This window comes from Rhea pennata, chromosome 8, assembly GCF_028389875.1.
Source record: "Rhea pennata isolate bPtePen1 chromosome 8, bPtePen1.pri, whole genome shotgun sequence".
Taxonomy (NCBI): domain Eukaryota; kingdom Metazoa; phylum Chordata; class Aves; order Rheiformes; family Rheidae; genus Rhea; species Rhea pennata.
Window position 1 is genome coordinate 25,550,835 of NC_084670.1, and position 21,870 is coordinate 25,572,704.

The 21,870-nt window shown below is 34.2% G+C and overlaps 1 protein-coding gene across 5 annotated transcripts in view; it reads left to right on the plus strand.

Annotated features, from left to right (window-relative positions):
• DENND1B (DENN domain containing 1B) overlaps positions 1 to 21,870 on the plus strand; it is a 169,268-nt gene that overhangs the window by 109,140 nt on the left and 38,258 nt on the right. For 4 of the 5 annotated variants that reach the window (XR_009959096.1, XM_062581396.1, XM_062581393.1 and 1 more), the window contains 4 exons: positions 2,116 to 2,161; positions 3,704 to 3,805; positions 11,551 to 11,676; positions 21,546 to 21,647. Coding sequence is in view for 4 of the 5 variants with exons in the window: in XM_062581396.1 (XP_062437380.1) it covers positions 2,116 to 2,161; positions 3,704 to 3,805; positions 11,551 to 11,676; positions 21,546 to 21,647 (376 nt within the window). In the remaining variant the exon portion in view is untranslated. The remainder of the gene's footprint in view (positions 1 to 2,115; positions 2,162 to 3,703; positions 3,806 to 11,550; positions 11,677 to 21,545; positions 21,648 to 21,870) is intronic. The other variant, XM_062581394.1, reaches the window with a different exon arrangement.

Genomic DNA, 21,870 nt, shown 5'->3' on the forward strand with positions numbered 1-21,870 from the left:
AAATTTATTAATGGAGCAAATCATCAGCTCTTACAAGTCAATGTGGGCCAAGTGAAGCTGCTGGAACAATATTGCTTTATAGAACAGAAGATAAGTGTGCATGCAATACATACATGGTAAAGTACTATTTTTTACCCATGGCTTCTGCAGTTCATGTTATCAGTGACACTAAGATACTTTGTGAGGAACCTTAGGATCTAATTTGCTAAACACGCAGGAGCAGAATCCTCAGTTATATACACCAGTTATAGTCAACAGTCTCATTTGTTTGGAGGGAACAAAGATTTCCTCAAAAGCCATTAAAGTGTTACTAATTTCTGATAGACAGTTGTTAGCGTATATCTGAATTTGTTCCACAACTGAACTTGGGAAGGACAAACCTGTTGCTGTCCAGTGTCATTAGAAGGATCTCTGCGTGTTCTTGCTGAGTATCAGTAGAGTAGCTGGGTTGCACCAACTGTTTGAGTGTGAGGGAAGGGAAGGCAGATACCAGAGCAGGACTGACTGACAGAGCACAAGTTTTATTTATGGCCTGTATAATTTGGGTGCAGTTTGTGTTTAGCCCACAAATATATAAGGCCCCAGGCTAAATAAAGTGGTTAGGAGGTACTATAACTTCTTAGTATTGGGGTAGGAACAGGTACTGTGAGGGCCCGGGGTCTCCATTTTCCCTTTTTTGGAGGTCTGCCCCCCACTGCCAATAAACCCCAAGCCATGATGGTTTGCAGAGATAACTATCCAGTCTCACCAACATGTTGTTTTTGACAGTACAAACATAATGAAAACTTGTTTTCAGTTAGTCTGAGGTTCTTTACATCAATATTTTCCTGAGGAAGACTGTTAATGAGAGCAGTTGGATAATCCATAGTGTGTACAGATTTTTCTAAAAGTGACTCCCATCATGGGCAGGTGAGAATTGTTACTTTTGCTCCAGATCTAGAACCAAATTGATGAGACCCCATGAACCGATCCAGTAAAACCTCTCTCTGGGCCTCAGAATGTCAGTCTTTTAATGAGACAGAATGTCATTAAGGCCCAGGTACAAGAGAAAATAAGAACAATGTAAGAAATTACTGTATGTTAGCTGATCTGTGTAACTTTACATGTAAGTGATCTTACCTTCCATTTTTTTCAGTGATTATTTTGTTTTTCTCTGAGTATTTCATTTCCCATTGAGTAGCTTAAACAAGCCTATCCATAACTCACTTCACTGGAGAGAATATTTTTAGTGATTGATACTAATTCATCTGTTGCATTTTGTACACTTAAAATGTAAATGATTTCTTTTACTTCCCAGTGCTCCCAATGCTTTATCTCTGTCTGTCAGTATGAAGCATTAATGTATCCGAATATGTATCCATCTTGCAGTTTGATAGCAAGTTTCCTTGTCAAATGCTATCAGGACACCTTCACCAGGGGAAGAAACAGGAGAGTATTAAAAAAAAAATGATAAATTAGCTTGATTAGTGCAGTTTGTATGTCCTGCAGAGGATCTCATTCAAGAAGCTTTGTTTGGATATTTGTACAGCAGTTCTTTTGTTTTGAGTTCATGTTTCCTTGTCTTACATTGGAAATGAATAGTTCTAGATAGTTCACTATCTAGAGTGAAGCAGGACTTCAGGCGGGTTCCGAATGGCCCTTGGGAAAGGGCTTTGGAAGTGGGTTTGGAGCTGAAACTGGCATCATCTTTAGGGTGTTTGCGTTACAGTATGGTCGTGTAACTCAGGCTCTTATGGTAGCTGTAGAGAGAATATTCCCCAGAATGGCATTTTAAAACCATGGCAGTTCTAGAGATGAACAACTTTTAAAACACCAATTTCAAGTTAGACAAGCTGGCTGGCCAGCCTTGTGCATCTCGTCGCTCACGGTTGCCATAATCTCCCATATTTTGTAGTCATTTTTAACATAGAGTAAAAAAATAATACTTTTTTCTGTCTAATAATTTCAAGATAATCTATGTGTACACATTGAATACAAACTTGAACAGTGAAAGTTAACTACAGACTGAAAGATGTGCAAAGTTTTTAAATACCTGGTTTTTTTGCTGTGCAAACATTTTTGTATAGATTTTTGATAGGTCAAAAAATAATTGATCTTTCCTTCTTTTTTCTTCAGTGCACCAATGCCATATCTAATTGGCGTCCACTTAAGCTTAATAGAGGTGAGTAGGTTTCAGACTATCTTCGTTTGCAGTATTTGTATGAGTATTGATAAATGAGAAGTGTGTACCATAAATAATATTTTTAATGGAAAAGCTTTAGAAAGAATCCCTCATATTTACCATACAGAATTATAGAATTTAAACTTCAGAAGCTTTACTAAGTAAAAATATCTTTCTGAAATCTTACTTTTGAAGCATTTTATACTGACATGCAAGCTGTAAATCATGATCTGTTTCTGATTATATTTCCTAGCTCTGAGTTAAATGGTTTAAAAAACAATTCAGATTTTCCTAATAAGAAGAGTAGTTAGAACTCTTTTGCAGTACTTGTCACTAAAAAGTCAACATCATTCTGATTTCCCAAGTAATTTATGTACCTGTCCTTCTGAAAATCTACGTCTAACACTCAGCCTACGATAACAGTCCTAACAGTAATTTTTGCCAGAGAGCAAGGGATAGCTTTTTCAGGTTTAAAAATACAACAAAACAGTAAAATCTTACCTCAGCAGCGTGTAAGTACTGGGTTATAAGAAATTGCTTTTTATCTTTCCATAACCATTTAAAGATATAAGTGGCCTTGTGTGTGTGGACTAATCATCATGCAAAATAGATAATTGATTCAAGAGCCTTGGTGGGTTTAAATTTTTGTGGAAGTGATTTCTGAGGATGATGAAAGTTATTTCTGCTAAGCTCCTGAGGTAGGTTCTCCCCCTGTTCTGGGCCCCTAGCACTTTTCTGTTTCCAAAAAAAAAGAATCTTCTGTCATCTATACTTCTAAACTCTAGGCATAGCCTCTTGTTCTCTTAAGGCAAGTTCTTATGATTTGCACACATTGATCTTAATATCTTGATCAGGATCTTTTTCCTTATTCCATCAGAAAATGAGGAAACAAAAGAGCTTAGCCTAAAAGTTAAGTCCTTGAATTCATTCTGGAATTATTTCCCGGATGGTAATATTATCTATTATTTCAGGATCACAGAGAAAAGAGTTCTGTCCTTTTTCCTGAAAGGAACAAATTATTTAATTCTTATCTGCTGGTCAACTACATTCATGAAAGACTCTTTCATCTGCTCTTCTGTAATACTTAGTATACACTTGTATCTGGAACTTACATAAATCTGCAAATCCTACTTAAAGTTTGCTCTGTTTTTTTTTCTTTTGATTATATGATTAATATCATATCTAATTTTCACAGATATAAGAGAATGAAACATCGTGATAACAAATCTAAAGTTCTAGTATATTTTTTAATTGCTTTACGTAATTCATGGTGATCAAGAATTCATTTCTTGACCACTCTTGTATTTCAGAGGTTACCAATATAACTTCACTGTTTGCTGAAGAGGAAGGGTTTTTAAAAGCTTCTTTGAATCCTGTAACTAATCCACAGATCCTACATATTGAGCACAAAGATGTTGTCTTTGTCATTATTATCCTTTGTAAAACCATAATTTCTAATCCATCATTTTGTAATAAAAATGTACTTTAGAAGAGTACCTCAGTAAAATGCTTTTACACTATTGTTTTTTTTTTTTTCAACAGAGAGTAAAAAATAGATCACTGGAAGATGTGGTTTTGCTAAATGTTGACACAAACACTCTAGAAACCCCCTTTAATGACCTGAACAACCTACCTAGTGAAGTGGTGAGTCTTATGGTATTTGATGGGTTTTCTTTCTTATCTTATTTGCTTGAATTACTAGTAGTTATTTTTGCCTGGTTTTGCTAACTGCAGTAAAGGGAATAAGAAAGAAAAGCGCCAACTGTAGACCTCCATATTTGAGATTTTTACCTTTCTGACAGTTGAAGAGATGCTGAATGGAACATCGTATTCCTTATTGTAAAAGTAGGATTATAATTATAAAGCTAGCTGCATTCATTAGGCATAGCTGCTTTAAACGCGAGAGTCTCTTCATCTCATCTTAATCATTATATTACAAAGTAGGCATTTCTGTCTGCCTAGTGGCATGTCTTGCAAAAGAACGAGAGAATTTTTGAAGGCAAAAAGAAGAAGGGGGCCAATTATCGGCTTCTGCTTCCCTGCCACCTGCCAGCGCTTTCCTTTTAATTAATGATCTGATGGCAGTGGTCAATATAATAAGAAATGCTTGTACAGTTGGGGTCAGAAAATTCAAACTTTGATCTTCTTCAACTTTCTGAAACATTTATTTGTTTTCTCTAAATTATTTCAGTTTTATTTTAATCTCTTCTATCCTGCTGAGGGCTGCGTGAATGAAAACCTATACTGTTTGTCATTTGCTTTGGCAGAGCAAAGACTGCTTACTTAGAATTCTATTTGTAAATTAAACTGCAAACCCAGTTTGTCATAAAAGACATCTGATCCTTTTGAAATGACGAAAACTCTCTTTTGTCTGTAAAGGATGATAAATTAAGTGCCAGTTCTTTCTGGACTTTGATCTTGCAGAGGGTCTTCCCCCTCCTCCTTTTTTTCCTGTTGCCTGTAGGGGAACATACTCTGTATATCATTTTAAACATTCACAAAATTCACTTACCTTGTTTTTTCCCAATAGAGCACTAAAAGAATATCCTTGTGAAACCACTGTTTTGATTATTAAGTTATAAATGTTCAAGTTATCAGCAATTGTCAGCTCAAAGAATTTTATATCAAAATGTGAAATCAAAGAATTACATTTTCTGAAATTGCAAATTGTAAAAACAAACTGTCTTAATCAAAGTAAAGTACTATACTGACATACTATTTCCTTTGTTTTTGTTGGTAATTTGTGTGTATGTGTATGTATACATGTATATATACGCGCGCACACATGCATCCATCCATCCATATTTATGTGTGCTTGTGTAAATATGTATCTCTGTGTGTGTAGAGAGAGAAAGAGATACATATACACACACACACACAACAGAAACTAAAATCTTGGTGATTATATTGATGTCAGAATCAATTCCCTTTGCTTGCAGCAGTGTTAAAATCTAGAGTTTTTATAAATCATCTGATCATCATCCTCTTCATTCAGTATCATCTATATTTCAGAAAAGAAAAAGAACTTGACTATATATAAATTATTCTGATGTTATATGCTTTTATGTTACTGTGTGAAGAAGTGTACACACACACACGTACATGTGTATATATAAAAAGTTGAAATGTGCTCTATGCTAGAACAGTATAACAAGTTCAGTTAAAAAAAAAAACAGTGATTTTCTGATGTGTCAGTAATTTTGACTGACCTTGCATTCGGTGGAAAAGGTTGAGGTTATAATGTCATGGATGTACATACTTCTTGTCAAATGATAGCTAGATGTAGAATTAAGAATTAGGTATCATTTTCCATAACATACTAGAGTTCTTTCAGGAGGACCTTAGAACAGTAAAAATGAATATTTTTACAATGAGAGGGATGTCGCTTGTATTTTAGAAATGCTTATCAAAATGATTTCTAATCAAGTAGGCTAGTATGAAGAAAACAGAGGTTACAGATATTCATACATTTCAGAATATGTATTCTCCTTGGGAAGAATATATACATGTTACTACTATTAATGTTAACAAATGTTATCCAAGCATGTAGGCTGTACAGTAAATTTAAAATATTCTAATATGTGTTCCCGTATGGAACACAACAGAATAACTGTTCTATACAGTGTAGCTGCAGAATTTTATTTGAGGATCTTATAATGAAAAAAACTTTAAATGTGGATATCCCCATTTCTTTCTCTACCTCAATCTGTAAAACACTTTAATTAAAGTAGTTTAAAGAAAAACATACAAATACAGGTAAAAAACGTGGAAACAAAAGACACCGACAACATCCATGTCTTGGCAAATAAAATGACAGCATATTTGTCCTTCTCTTTCATTCATCGGGGACAATGCAACTGCTAACATCTAGGTTAAAATGTTTAAAATATAGGAGTGTAGAGCAAAAATGGTAGGTTAAACTTGAAACATCAAAACAGGTGTCAAAGGTGAAATATTTAAACCTATATAAACCTATATAAATAAGACTTTTAAGCATATGTAAAAGTAATAAGAAAGTAATAAGACTTATGATCTAAAAATATAATAAGCACAAGTAGCATTGAAGGTTTTAAAATAGAATGAAGTACTGAAAATATAAAAGAAGCGGTAGACTTACCATCCCATTGAAAAATAGATTCCTGATAGATTAGCAGCCTAACAAAACAAAATATTTTCAAAGGATATTCCAGAACTGTTTCTTCTGTCTGAAGCAAATTGAATAATTAGTTTCCTGATCAATAAGCCTGATGATAGTGTTCTCGTGAATAGGTATATAATAGTTTACCTATGTGTAGTAATATGTCTATTCAAATGCTAAAATTACAAATTTTGTCAAAAAACGTTGCTATATGATATTGTGTAATAAACTGTGTAATAAATTAACTGAGATTTAAAAGGCATTTTAAATCATTCACTAAAGTTTTAAAATTATAGTTACAGGCTAGATGACTTTCTATGCATGTGAACTCTATTATTCTGTCAGACTGACCAGTGGTCTTGACTGTTCAAAGGTCAGTGGTCACAGTTGTCCTGAATTACCAGTCCTTTTTTCATGTGGACCCTCTGCTGCGTTGCATGCTGTAATCTTCTTAATGGCTTCATTCCAATATTCACACATAATATTTTAGATTTATTGACTGTTAGAAATACTACCATGCCAGTAGCAGTTCCGCTACTCCTAAGGTATTTAAAATTGGAAAAATAAATCAGTGCAAGACTTTCAGGTATCCTTTGTTTTCTTAGAGGAGGAGAAAAAAAACCCCTCTTTTTCCTCTCTTCTGACAAGAACACTTGTTTTTGGATTTCATCATTTCACTGTGGATTTGTCTATTATTTTTTAATAAAAAAAATGAAAATAAGTAGCTACTTCTGTGGGCGTAAATTTCCTAATACAATAATACATGGGCCACCACTTTAATTTCCCTTAGAAAAAGGGAATTTTTACTAATGTTATAAATCAGCATGTACTGTAGACACTTACAAATTCATAAACTTTGAGCCTGATCCTGCAATGCCTGCTTGCACCTAGCTCTGGCAAAAAGATTACAGTCCTTTGTTCAGAGATGAACACTTTCATAAAAACTTGGAGAACTGAAGGCATCATCTTTAGCAACCAAGTCCTATTTGTTTCAGAGTAGACTTTAAGTAGCACTTCTATAAATATATTCTTCCTAAACCAATAGTCTCTATAGGTTTATAGTATCTTCTGTATTTGTTAAATATTAACAAACAAAAAAAAAATATAGGAAAATCAACATAGCGGTTGAACGATGTGTAGCATTTATAGCATATAGTGCATACACACTAGAGAGACAACATAGAATCCAAAAAAAAAATTTTTTTTGAGTTTTAGTTTAGATTCTTTAAGTTGCAGTATTTTAACACCATAAATTGGGGTATAAACATTGCTGCCAGAAAAGTAGTCTGTAATTCATTTAGAAATTCGAACAGTTGCTCTATTAACTAATTACTGGGAGTGCAAATCACTTCTGAGAATACAGTGATTAGTGGTATTGTAAAGAAGTTACGGTCAAAGTTTAGGATTGCAACTGAAAAGATTTGATGTAAAATTAAATTATTGAATTTATAACGTATTTCAATCAAAAGTAGACACAAATATTACTAATGTTTTAGAAACAGTAGTTAGCAATATTGGTATTACGAGGCAGTTGTTCATATTGAACAAATCTTTAGTCATTTGAGATTCTATTGAAAATTCTATAGAATTTTAGAAAGTAGATGGTAGAATAGGTAGATTTAAAAATACAACTGACTCTGAAAATATTTGTATTTAAGTAGATGTTTTAATCTTGGTGAGTATTCTGGTTAAATACTGAAGGTCTGGATGAGATAGGTGAATTTTATGTGTATAGATAATGTCAACTATGTGGAAGCTTTTTCATTAACAATGCTGATTTAAATTGTACCAAGTTCCATTTTGTTGTGAAGTTTTTATGTTACCCATCTGTGCCATCTCTTCTCATTCACTTTTGAGAGTGAGTTTATTTTTATAGTGACATGATTTGATGGAGAGCAATGAAAAGTACTTTAAAGCATAACGACTCCCATTGATGCTGGGGAAATGGCTGGATATGTTTCCTCGGAGCTCTGATAGTCCCTGGGGTTTGCATGTATGAAAATATTAAGGATGGTTCTACAGTCCTTAGGGGACAAATCTTTTGACTTCTACGGGAGGGGAACATGGGCAGACAGGCAGGGGAGCACGAGTGCATTGGCCAGGACTTCAGTGTGGTGACTGAGGCTCTGGGGAGCATCTTGGAGAGCACCTGCACATAGCTTCCACCTAGCCATAGAAATAGCTTGTCTCCTGTGAGTCCTTTTGACCTTCACCTTTGCTTTATCATTCTTCCTCTCCCTCCCTCTACTCCATGTTATCTTAATAGGCTTTTTCTCAAGAACACTGTGCTATTAGCACTTTCATAGAATAATTGGAGAGAGAGCTCTTCCTGTCTTTTAGCATGGCTTCTTGAGAGAGGCAGAAGTTGGAAGAACTTTCTCTGAACTCCAGCATAGCCTTTCTGAGGCAAGAACTCCCTCCAGGGTGGCAGCATGTTACCACATTTCCTAACTGTGTTAAAACATGATTAAACCATGTGTAGCATTCTTGCATGTATTTGTGCTAGAGCATCCCTGCCTTCAAGCTGACAGTCTGTTGGGATGTTCTCAATGTTATTGAACTAATACCTTACCAGAAAAGGCTGTCAATACTGTGGTGGAGTGGGTGATTTATTCTATCCTATCCTGTTTCTCTCTTAAAATGAATTTGGCTAAAGCATCCTGGTTAACTTATTTATTTTAGGGTACATAGAGCCTGCCAGATCTGAAAAATCAGAGTATCCCATTTTCCTTCACATCTCTCACTTTATTTGTACACCTTCTTCATCTCCTCTTATAATCTGCCGTAGTTTCTCCAAACTCATCATTTTTTAGTGCACAGCGCAGCATCGTTTCTCTCCCCCCCCCCCCCCCCCCAAAAAAAAAATACACCAAGTCCTGTTCCTTGGTCCTTCCTTGGTCCTTTTGCTAATGTTTGTGCTGTGTTCTTACCTCCAAAAAAGATGCATAGAAAAGTGTTGATCAAATATTTATCTATGTGTAAAGAAAAATATGAATACTGATTATCATAGAATGAAGTTATGTGTAAGTTGAAGTGATGATACCTCTTCTGTAATAAATCATCTTTTTTATTTTTATTATTTCCATTAATACTTGACCATCAAAAGCTTTGTTGAAATTGTGTTACCAACCCAGGAGCGTGTAAACTATTCAATGTTGGTAGAGCATATGCTGGGCTAGGAGACTTACCTAACAGGCAATTTGCAGAGGGATTTGATTCAGTCACCAGGGAAACTGAGACCAGAATATAATAGATGGGGTGCTGCAAAATTATGTCAGCCAAGTAGGGCATTACTGCCTCTTTTGTTGGAATGTCCCTGTAGCTGAATGTCAAGAATGGTCATGGACTTGATTATAAAAGTTGTCTTTTTTTCACATCATTATTTACAATGTATAATTTACAAGAATTTCTAAATACAAGAGAGAATTTTCTGCCTAGAAAGTGGAAATCTACTTTAAGGGGGAAAGAAAGTTTGTTCATCATGACAAAGATAACTGATTTTAATTTTGAGAGTTCTTTTTTTTTTTTTTTTTTTTTGACCTTATTTTTGCTTTAGAGAAACTGAACTAACATTGATGGGCTGATTTGACTTATACAGAGGATGTGTACATTTATTTCCCCTGGAATTAAACCTCACTTTTAATAACTTTAAAATAATCATACAGTACAGAACAGAGAAAGTAAAATGACAAGCATTTATTTTTTTCAACCTTGAACTGCTTAACTGGTTTTTGTACTGTGAATTGTCCTTTTTTTTTTCTTTTGAGATGGAAGAAAAAAACATAAATGAGCATTGCTGTATGCTTTCCATGGGCTAAACGAATCAGACTCTAAACTTTTATCTAGATCTATGGAGCTTGGATATAAATTGAAAAGATCAGAGCTGTGGGGAAAAGACCTATACTGTAAAGGCCTTTCTGCATAGATTATGAACATCATAACTCAGTAATTTTTTTTCCAAAACTATAGTTATAATTGGACCCAATGGGGGTCTCTCTCTTTGATCAGATCACAGTAACTGTGACTTTACACTGGAAAATGTCACTACTGTGAAGGTTTATCACCTGTAGAGCTGGTCTTTTCTCTGATGCCATGTTCAGTTCTCATTAGCATTATTCAAAGTTTAGTTGTTAATTAGGTTGACACTTCAATTACAATCATCATTTACAAGAACAGTCATGACTGCTTGCATAAAGAAACAAAAAGATGCTCACTCTTGCATACATTTCTAAAAGAATGAAAGTTGTTTTGGTAATATTTTGTGCTTATAATGTTCTGCTTAAAGAGTTGTTTTAAATAAATGTTCCCTCTAATACAATTTGGTGACTTAAGTATTGCCTGATTGGGTATATTACAATACAGAGGGATGTAAAAATATATATTCAGAATAGAGCTGATTTATCTCTCCAGATAACCATCATGATCAAAATTAGGATCATGATACTTGAGTATTATTCCACATATCTTTACACAGGACTGTAATAATGGCTTTTCTCCAAAGCATCCTTAACAAAATAATAGCCATCTAAATTAATATTTATCATTCTTTTCAGTTCTGTATAATCAGTGATTGCTATTTGAAAAGTAAAACAGACCTCCTTAAAAAAAACAAAAAGGTGTACTAAAATACAGGGTTTTTTTTAATGCAATTGACTTATAAGCATGTTGTTTTTCCCTATTCATGTGTTTTATCCATGAAGACAATTCTAGAAGCTATTCACCACTGAACTAGCACAAACTTTTCTTAGCTAGTCAACAGTGCTAGCAACTAATCCCATGGTGCTTGAGAAATGACGTGTAATAGTAATTCGTCATTAAAAAAAAATCCCTTAAAATGAGTAGTATGTGAGCATGAGGAGTCCTTAAAAATATGCTTTTGTAGCATAAATGAAAAATAGCCAACTGAATTCATTGAATGCAAGTAGGTACGTGTTTTGATTGAAAAAAAAATGCAGAAAAGTGGCTCACAAGCAGTTTATTGTAAAATAATTAAGCTTATTTATGTCAAGAGGCCTTGAGAAAAAAAAAGAGAGCATAAACCAATTCGCATTAGCACTCTACCACCATACCCTGCTTTCATTTCAATTAACAGACCAGCAGGTGCTCTTTGCAGTTAAAAAGATAAGCTATCAAGAAGGAGGATGAATTTTTGGCTGACCTGTAGACACCATGGTTTGCCTGTTGATTGGGTTCATACCTCGCTGTACCAATTTCTGAGGTGTTAATTTAACTGTTCCGCTCTGTCATGCAGGTCTCGGCCTTGAAAAATAAACTGAAAAAGCAGTCTACAGCTACGGGTGATGGAGTAGCAAAGGCCTTTCTTCGGGCACAGGCAGCACTGTTTGGATCCTACAGAGATGCACTAAGATACAAACCAGTAAGACCTCTTCTTTAATTCTTTTTTCCTTAATTCGTAGCAACATAGACTCATTCTTTTGAAAGAAAAATACATAATGCTTTATCCCAATCATCTGAAGCATTTCAAGGAAAAAAAATTAAATTTTACTTCAAGCTGGTGGTAACTTGGCAGTTTAGAAGATACTTTCACCTCCTGATAGTTGTACTGAAAAATAAATGCATGTCCGTAGTGAACTACTTTCTTATTTGTATCAGTGATATAATAGACTAAATATAAAATCAGATTTTATTAAGAAAAATGCTTACACAGCTCACCTTACTTAAGGAAGTGAAGAACTGAAGAGGCTGTGCCATTTGGAGTCTTGGTCATTTTTCCCCATATACGTCTCGAGACTGCTTTCTTTGAAGCCATAATTTTTTTATTTCCTAGTAGTAGCTAGAGATGATGAGTCAAACACGCATCTTTTCTGTAATGCACTGATTTTGATTTCAGCAAAAAGTTACAAGGAATGAAGACCCAATCTATCTCATCACAACTTCAGAATTTGTATTTCCAAGGTTTTGCTGGTACTTGATAGATTAAGATGTTACAGGCTTTCATCATTTCTGATTTATAACAGTCAGTGGCACATATTGAGCCTATTAGAGATAAAATAACTTACCAGATAATATTGAGAGATTCATTTCAACTATGAGCCTAAAACAATTTCCTATGATATTTGCAGACCACTGATACTGAGTTCCATTTGATGAAACGCATTGAGATGATATTGACTGATTGAACTTCTCATAATTTGATATTTTTAATGTTCATTTCTATATTCAGACTGATAGTCAGGTTTCAGAATAGTTAAGATAAATACTGATGTTTGATAAGAGAAGATGATCCTTGATGGAGGTGGTAAATACACAAAACTAGTGTGTGCATGTGTGTGTGTTGCAGGCAGGGGGGTGTTCAGTTCTTGGGTGAGGAACTATACTGCATTCCTTGACAGAAATGAATAGAATGGTTTATTAATTCCAGGTGAGACCTTTTCTTAGAAGAAAGATACTGAAAGATGATATGGGAGGGTCGGTCTTCTACCCAGGCAGATTTTTTACAAGCAGTCTTTTTGACTGAGAGCATTTTAAACTTTAGCTGTCTATGTAATTGACAACCATTTTTATTGAGAGGAAAAGCAACCCATGCAAGAATGAAGAAATGTTTTAGGGTTTGGTCCAAATATTTGTGTTTAGTAGTCATTATAGTTCTCATGTGATAGAGAAAGTCAGGTTGTGTAGTGTATTGAAATGACTGTACCTAATTTCAAAATCTACGTAGTCCAGTACTGTATGAATTTCATTAATAGATCATTTCAACAAAACAGATAGTTATTTGTTCCATACAGGCATTACCTAATGTTGCTTCAGAAGGGGTTATCTGATTTGTACCTTGGTCTGAAGGTGAGGACACTGGTCAGTGTCAGCTCATGGCAGTTTGTGTTAAGAGCTGTTAAGACATTAGGTATCTTAATCTACATGTGATATATGTGTAGAATAGTGTCACTCTGGCTGATGTCCTTAAACTCCATTCTAGTCAGAAATAGACTGGAGTCAATTCTTTGTGTTTTAGTAAATTTGAACCAAACGTGCAAGTACTCTGGTTAGTATCTCTGTTGAAGTCATCTCTGGTTTTAGCTTACTGCTTTCCATTGCGGTTTGTCTGCCGCCATTTCTAATGTCTGCATTTCCACTGTATTGAGACTAATATGCTGTATGTCATTTCAGTTGGCAAACATTTGTCAGTGACCTTTACAGTCTTTCTTTCTATGTTATTTTCTTTTGAATATTACTATTTTTTGAATCCACTAGTTGCATATAAAGGAAGATATTTGTGAAATCATTTTAGCCTGATGGTTTATTTAAGGTAAGTTATTTCAGAATATCTTGACATGCAGAAGCCTGCTGGCAAATATGAGCATACCTTGGATTGGTATCACTTGTCCAAAGACCAGATTTGGAGGGGAAAAGAAAAAAACAGAATGTAACAGTTATTTTGAGCATGAGTTACCACTGTACTTACTTCCGGCAGTATTCATATTATTTTAACGAATGTAGTATTTTACAGAGTTTTTATTGGTATAGGAAGTATTACTAGAAACTGACTTTCCTGCAGATTAGTAGTAACTGAAGTGAGTTGTCTCATAATGATTTGATTCATTTTATATGAGCCATTTGAATTCAGTTTAATGCTTGTGAATTTGAAGGTTCAAAAATATAAAATCACATATGACTGTATTAGCACCATTTATTAGGAGTCTCGGAATATGTGAATTACTCTTGCAAACCAAGTTTGTTCTTCATTTTGGAGTCTATGATGGTAGGTCTAATAAGGAAATCTAAACCAAAAATGGACTCAAATAGTATTCATGTAGAAACTTTGTAGGAGTTCATGTAAATAAGATTATTTTCTATATACTTTTGAAATACTTTTGCTGTAAATAAGTTTGTCATATTTTAAGGATCAAGACCTGAGAGGTTTGGGGCCATCAATTTAGGATCACAAACATCCTTACAAAAAAAAAAATAATGTGTTTGGGTAGTTATGGCTTGCTTGTAAGTAGAAAAATATGTTTAAGTGAACTGTTTTCCCTGCAAAAGATTGTTCTGAATGATTTTAAGTTAAAACATAAAACAACTATCATTAATATTCACATTGAGTAAAGAACAGCTTTGATAGTGTCTGTACTCATCCAACACTTCTCCTCACTCCAAACACTGTTCATCACCCTGAACACTCATTCTGTGCAACTGTTTGTTTTCAGCAGAGGACAGATTCTCTTTGGTATAGCAATATGTCTTGAAAAACGTCTAGCGGTTATTGAAAAAAATACGATTGGTGAAATGGAAAATGGGAAGCTTCAAGGGTCTTGAAAGGAATTCATGGAACTGCAAAAGACCATATGGAAAATTTAACTACTCTAATGCAGACAGGAAATAAGACACATAAGAAATAAAGGTGATCATAATTTTTTGTGCAATAAATGATAGTGAAAAATATTAATCCAGTAATAGTTTCCAAGAAAAGTGGAATTAGTTGTTTTGTATGATTTAATTGTGGCACTGAATTGAAGAAAAGAGATTGTCAATTTGATACAACTTCCAAATGTATTTTTTAAGTGATAGAGAAAAGCTACATTTATGTTACCAGGTAGCATTGTACAGATTGGATTTGTAGGGTGAAATAGTACAGTTAGTGCTGAGGGCCTGACATGAACAGCACAGGCGTTTCCTGGGTTATTCTTTGGTTCTTATTCAAGACTAGTGTTGTGTGCTGAACACCCATGACCAGCTGGAGCTCATTTTCTCATGCAATTTAATCCAAAAGGAATCCAGTGCATGCATGGTAGGTGGGAATGACTGAAAAATTAGCTTCAAGAAAGCTCAACACTGATCTACTCCAAAATGATCATATAGATGCAATAAGTGAAGTAATATATATGTGCAAATATATGTCTTCCTTCTCATTTTTCCCCTTAAATTCTCCACTGTGAATGTAGAAACCCCATTCCAATCTCTTATAACCTACTTTGTTATTTTACCACCTCTCTGAGATTTTGATAGTGAAGAAAATAGAAAACTAAACAAAATTTCATCTTTACTTACTTTTTCAATGTCATTTGATGAATGACCAAAAATAACGAATATATTCCAAACTAAATTTTGTTGGTAGGATAATGACTTACAATATCTTTGTATATGGTGTCATTCACGTAGAGAACTGCAATCCAGTTTGATGCTTTGAGCCAGCCACTTTTCTGCCAGGGGAATTTGCATCAACCTTCGGGAGTCTCCAGTGATGTGGAGCTACTGTAATGGCAATGAGGCTATTCCAGCTCTTTGCTGTCAGCTCTTCACGTTGTGTAGGAAGGAAAGGGGTCAGTCAGCACATCCTTGTGCTGCCACAGTTACCAGCTGCAGGATGAGCCATGGTGCAATTTGCAACTTCAGTGATGATAAATAGCTTTGATCAAAAGCGTCTGTCACTGCTGAGACATTACAAGGGTCAGAATACTGTGAGGTACATACTACTTAAACCATGCCAGTGTATATGTAAATTCAAATTATGTTTAGTGCGGATGGTCACATTAGCCCTGAACCTTTTGTTGCTCCTATTTTCATTAGATCAGCATTTGGGAGTTTAACATCGAGTAACATCGCATATTTCAAGTTGTAGAATTGCGTGCAAAGGTGAGAGTTATATAAGATACAAAGAATTCAGTTGTGCAGTTTATATCATTTGTCAGTCAGCATATGTACAAGATTGTATTTTTCTAGCTATTTTACTCTGCACATTCTTCATAAGTAATTTTTAGGTTCCATCTCCTTCTTTCTTATTTATATCAGATGAGAGCCACAGCATGAATCAGATATTTAACAATGCTAGGGAAAACCAATGTACTCACACAGATCCTCTGGATAAAAGCAGAGGCTAATAATTTTCTTCCATTAAATATATACAATACAGTCAGTTAATAAAACACTATTATGTATAAAAAAAAAAAATTCTTACACTGGCAGCATTCCCACTGACAAGCTATGCCTGGAGAGAGAAGGGTAGGTAAGAACGGTGAAAGGGGAAAAAAAAAAAAAAACAAATATAGAAGTATTCTCTGTGATGGAGATTAATTTTAACAGCATCGGGAAAATAAGTAAGGGATAAAAAATTGTTTCTCTTAAGCAGCAAACACCAGGAGGAAATACAAGTGTATAAATACATAAAGAAGCAAATTATCTTCCTATAAAAGACATCTAGGAAAAGATTAAGCAAGATTATAGATTTAGTTCTATATTTCTAGATTTATTTTCTACCTTTGAAAAATTGTATTTTCTTCAAGAATTAGCCAAGAAAAAGATTAAATTGTAGAAAAAAAATTACCTCCTCTTTTGGGAAGAAGTCCTCAAAGCTATTGATATTGAAACAGAAGAAGAAATCCCAGGATAATTTTGTTTTAAGTCATGATGATTAATCATTAAGCGTGCTAGTAGAGACAGGATAACTTCCATCTTGAGTGCAGTATGACTTGTCAGACTTCAGACTAGTTTGATTGAATGTAAACTGGAATGCTTTGGGTCAATATTAACCTTATTTTAAGTAGCAACATCCACTTTACAACAAATGCAGATACTGTATTCAATAGGCAATAAAACAAGAAAATACAAATAAAATTATTAAAATAGATATTTTAAGATTCAGAATGCACTTGATGTATGAGTAACGATTGCTTATACTTAGGTTTCAGAATTAAGCCTTTTGAGGACAAATACCTCTTGAAGTAAAAACTGATTTGTTTGCCTTTTCCTGAAGAGCTAGACATATTTGGTAAAAAAGACAGTAATAGAAAAAAAAATCAGATGCCCAGGATGTGGTTTGTGTTTAGATATGGAATCACCTTGTGTAACATCTGTTATGACTCTATTGTTATTTCCATAAATATTTTAGGTTGCATGCTAAGAATCGTATTTTAAAATTTGTATTGAGGACTAACGTGGCCATTACAGAATATAGATTTGTGTTCACAGGAGCGCTAATGGGGTTTAATTGTGACTACAGAAGGTATCAGCTCATCTAAATCTTTACTTACATAGATTGCAAGACTAAATGAGAAATATATTTGTATTTTTTGTCAGCACCCTTCTGAGTGGAATCAGTATTTAAGTCATACTCAATTATTCACTTGAGCTGTATCTCTGGATGTCATAACAACAGCTGAAATAATCAGCTTTGTGCTTCCTTCTACTATTACTAGAGGCTCTGATTTTAAACATAGGAGTTTTAATATAAAAATAAGAACTATTTTTTAATATTTTTTTAATAAATAATGCAAATGATGTAAAACTGAAAAACTATACCTACCGTGTACTCTTCTTGTAATAAGCAAGAGCTACTACATAAAACTATACTAAATATGGTGATATTACCAGTAGGTGCTGTAAGAGCATTCTTGTGTTATAAAGAGATGAATATATTTTCTGAAATAAAAAATTCAAATGTGAATATCTATTACAGTTAAATATCATTCAGATTTAGAAGCACAAACATACCTTCTAATCTAGATTATTTTTCCTTTTAAAATTAGCACACAGATTTAGCTCAGTGTTTCATGTTCCACTGAGGTCTGTATAAATAGCTTGCTTAAAATGTGAGTGCAGCTTAGAGGAAGAGATTCCTGCTGTGTATGGCAACCTCTGAAACGGGAGGAAAATTCTACAGCAGCTGTTGTTAAAAGGACAGATAGCTTGTTTGGGCATAGATTGTTTGGTCTGAGTATTAGCTGTCTGCTTTTCAGTATAGAGTCCCTACTGGGTTTTGATCGAACTTGTTTTGAAAGTACATTGTAGATCAATACTAAAGGGGCTATTAGATGGTGTAGTAGTTAAATATCCGTAGAACATACCTTCAAAAATTAGAGTTTCTAAAGGTACTCAGTTATGTTTGCAGAAACACAAGTATGTTATATGCTTCATGTCAGGAAACTTCCAGAGCTAATTTTGTTTATACTGAATAAATTTCATTTTTAAGTAGCACTTCAAAATTCCGTGTGTTTACAGTGTTAATCTTGAAGATTTTCAAAGCAGTTTTATTTGAAAAACAATTTTGGTGTTCAGCATATCGAACAAATAGGAGTTAATTTTATTGTTTAATGAGATTTCAGTGAAGTTATAGCAGGTACCCAGAGCAGCAAGTACCTGCCATTTCAAGTTTCTGCAAGTTTCAACGCGTTTACTCATTTATTGAACGAACAGGAGCTTTAAACCTACTTTTAGTTTAAGACAACCTTAATATGAGTAGGTTTGAATACTGTAGAGGGTTTTTGGATGTGAACCTTTTATATATCTAAACATGTTTTCAGTTTGAAGAGTAGCTTTGGTTATTCTGTTTCTGAATTGAGCTGGTAAGGGAATAGATGCACCAGTGCATCAGTGCTTACTAGATACTTGGGGCATCCATGGAAAACATGGATGAATATCATGGAATATCTGGGAAAATATCACTGACCATGCAGTAAAAATGTGTGTTGAGCTACCATTTTCAGGACTGCTGTTAGGTGACTCAAGCAGAAGTGCCACCAAGTAAAGCTCTTTGCGATCCCTTCTGAGGCTAATGTGAAAGAGAGAGAGTATGCCTCTTTTCTCTTTTACTGGGATATAAGTTCTTTCTGACAGACTTCCCATGTTTTTCCAAGACAACTGTAGTGGAGGCATAGGTTAGGTTTTATTTTCCTGAATAGTCTATCTCGAAAATAATTTCCTCTCTTTTCTCTTTGGTCCTGAGCTTCAACTTTCATTGTATGACATTAGCCCTCGTCTAATCTCCACCCCCAAAACAACTTCTTTTCTTTTTTTCCTAGAAATCATTTATTTCAGTAAAGACATAAATAAATAAGGAACTTTCGATATTGGCCACCTTGACAGTTTGGAAGGATGACTGAACTAAGAAGAAGAGTGTGCCCTCCAGCACACCATGTTTTGCACCACTGTTTCTGACTGAAGAATATTTCATCTGTTTTGATGTACTTTTAATTTGCTAGGTAGCTTGAGGTCGTCTGCTTAGGACAAGAGTCTTTAGGAGCTCCAGGGTGGCTCATGCAAAGTGAGTCAGGAAGGCAATGTCATTTCAGGTCCCACAAACATTTCAAACTATTCGGCAGATGATGTATGCAGATGCATCACATGCTGTATCTAAAGTCTTTGGAAGCTTTTTGTGGATAAGTAGTAAATGGAGTAACTTGAATCCTTGTCCTGAAGCCTTGATCTGCACCACACTGTGTATTACATCTAGGAGGGCTTGCGTATTACACCGTTCCCTGCTACACTGTGGAGGGGGAGGGATTGCATTCAGTAAGCTTCTAGCTCCTCCATTGAGAATTCTTTGTGAAGATCTGCAATTCTATAAAGAAGTAAGAAAAGAATATAAGACTTGAGAACAAGTTAGACATGGATTTAAGTGCTCTGCTGAGTAGGATTGGACATCTGTGGGGTTTCAGATTCTTTGAGTTTGGGTGTTTCATTAAGATAACTGAAATCTAATCTTCGATATGTCAAGATGCGCAGGAGAATTTAAAAAGGGAAGCTTTTGATAGTATCAGAATAGGGTTTTTTTTAACATGATGTGATAGTGGTTTTACTGCAGCATTGTATTGGAGTGGAGTCTCCTTCTCTGGAGATACTCAAGGCCTGCCTGGGTGCAACCCTGTCTAACATGCTCTAGGTGACCCTGCTGAGCAGGGAGGTTGGACTAGATCTCCAGAGGTCCCTTGCAACCTTCCTGATTCTGTGATATCTAAACCATTTGAAAATTGGTATGATGTATGAAGAGCATTGGTAAATGATATAGAGCTTTGCAGACAAACCCGCTTACAGCGATAGCATTCAGAATACACTTTGTGATATTCTAGAGGCATAGAACTGCATAATACACTAGAATGATAAAAAAAAAAGTGTTAAGAAGCATGTGGAGTTCAAATTAAAGAGGACTAGAAGCAGAAGGCATGGAGATGGACGTAAGTAAGTTTGTCTTCGAAGTGGCTAACAGTTTGAGTCTGACAAGAGTTTTGTTTTATTATAGGTATCTGTGATCTTTTATTCTGTTCTTTCAAATTGTTGTCTTTTACTCTGGGATTTTAGCTTTTGGGTAGTAAAATATTTTAATCGTTGATTCAGGTCTGGCCTTTTGTTGGATTCCAAATTTTCTTAGAGACCTATGATAGTTGTTTTTAACCTGTAAATTTTATTGGTTTTATACACTTCAGTGAGAGACATTTATGATGAAATTAGTTCCCGTCTCTCAATCGCTACACAATCCTTTCTAAGTTCCTATCATTTTTTCAGTTAAGTATAACAATTTCAAGTTTTTATCAAAAAGTATTGACAAGAATAATGGAATTTAAGAGAATGTTCTGTAGTAACTTCCTGTGGTCTGAACACACAGGTAGCTACTTTTTAAATGAAATTAGGAGATAACATAGGAATCAATTATATTTGTTATAAATACTTTTTTCATTAATAAATTCTTCCACAAATACTTGTTTTTCAGTGAAAATGTATTTAACTTATTTTATCATCAAAATGTTTTGAAGAAGGATATTTGGTAAAGGCAATGCCTTTTATCATATCAGGCAAATGTCTTATTATATTAAAAGTTAATATGAACTTTTTAGACTTTCTCCATCACAGTGCTCCAGAAATTTTGTGGCTTTTACTTTCATGGAAAAAATTCTCAAAATTAAGTAGGCCTTTATTTCAATAATTTTCCATTAAATCAACAGTGTATTTTTGAATGTTCTCGGGTTTAGGTACAATAAATAATAAAAAAAAAAAATGGTGCAGAGTCTCGTTTTTGGATCAAATGAGAATTTTTGCTTAGTAGTATTGCTGGTTTAGTGTGCGAGTGTATCAGGATAATGTTACACAAAAATGTTTCTCAAATTATTTGAAGCAGAGGACCTGCTGTTTCTCAAACCTTGAACTGCGTTCTTGAAAATATTTAATGAAGAATACTATACTGGTAACAGGAACCAACTGTGAACCACTTTTTTTTTTTTTTTTTTTTTTTTTTTTTTTTTTTTTTTCAGGGAGTATTTTGTAGATTGTATGGTGTTTAAGCTTTATAAACCAGGGTTTCAATTACAATGTGTAGTTTCAGAATTCTAAAAATATTTTTAAAATAGTTTTATCTAGAATATTTTCACCTTTTGGTATTGTCTGTCATTTGTATGAGTGTTTATCAAGATTGCCTGAAAAGGAACCTATTGTTTATTACTAAATAAACTTGTAATAGAGAATTTTAAATAAATCAACACATTTATATACTGTAATTACTATCTAACCTCATCTTTTTAAATTTAGGGAGAACCTATCACTTTTTGCGAGAATAGTTTTGTAAAGTGTCGTTCCAGTACTACTAAACAGTTCCTGGAAACTGCTGTTAATCTGCAACTGTTTAAACAGGTATGAGAGGGTAATTGACATTTTTTTTTTATATATGATTTTCTTTTAAAACATGTCCATATATAAATGTATTTTCCTTTCTATAAGTTTATGAATCGCTGGGATAAAATATAAGTACAAATACTTTATGTGTAGACAGTCTTCCTCATATTGTCTTATTTTTAAATCTTTACTTGGGATATTTGATTAAAAAAAAAAAGAAAAAGGCAAGCAAGGTAGGAGA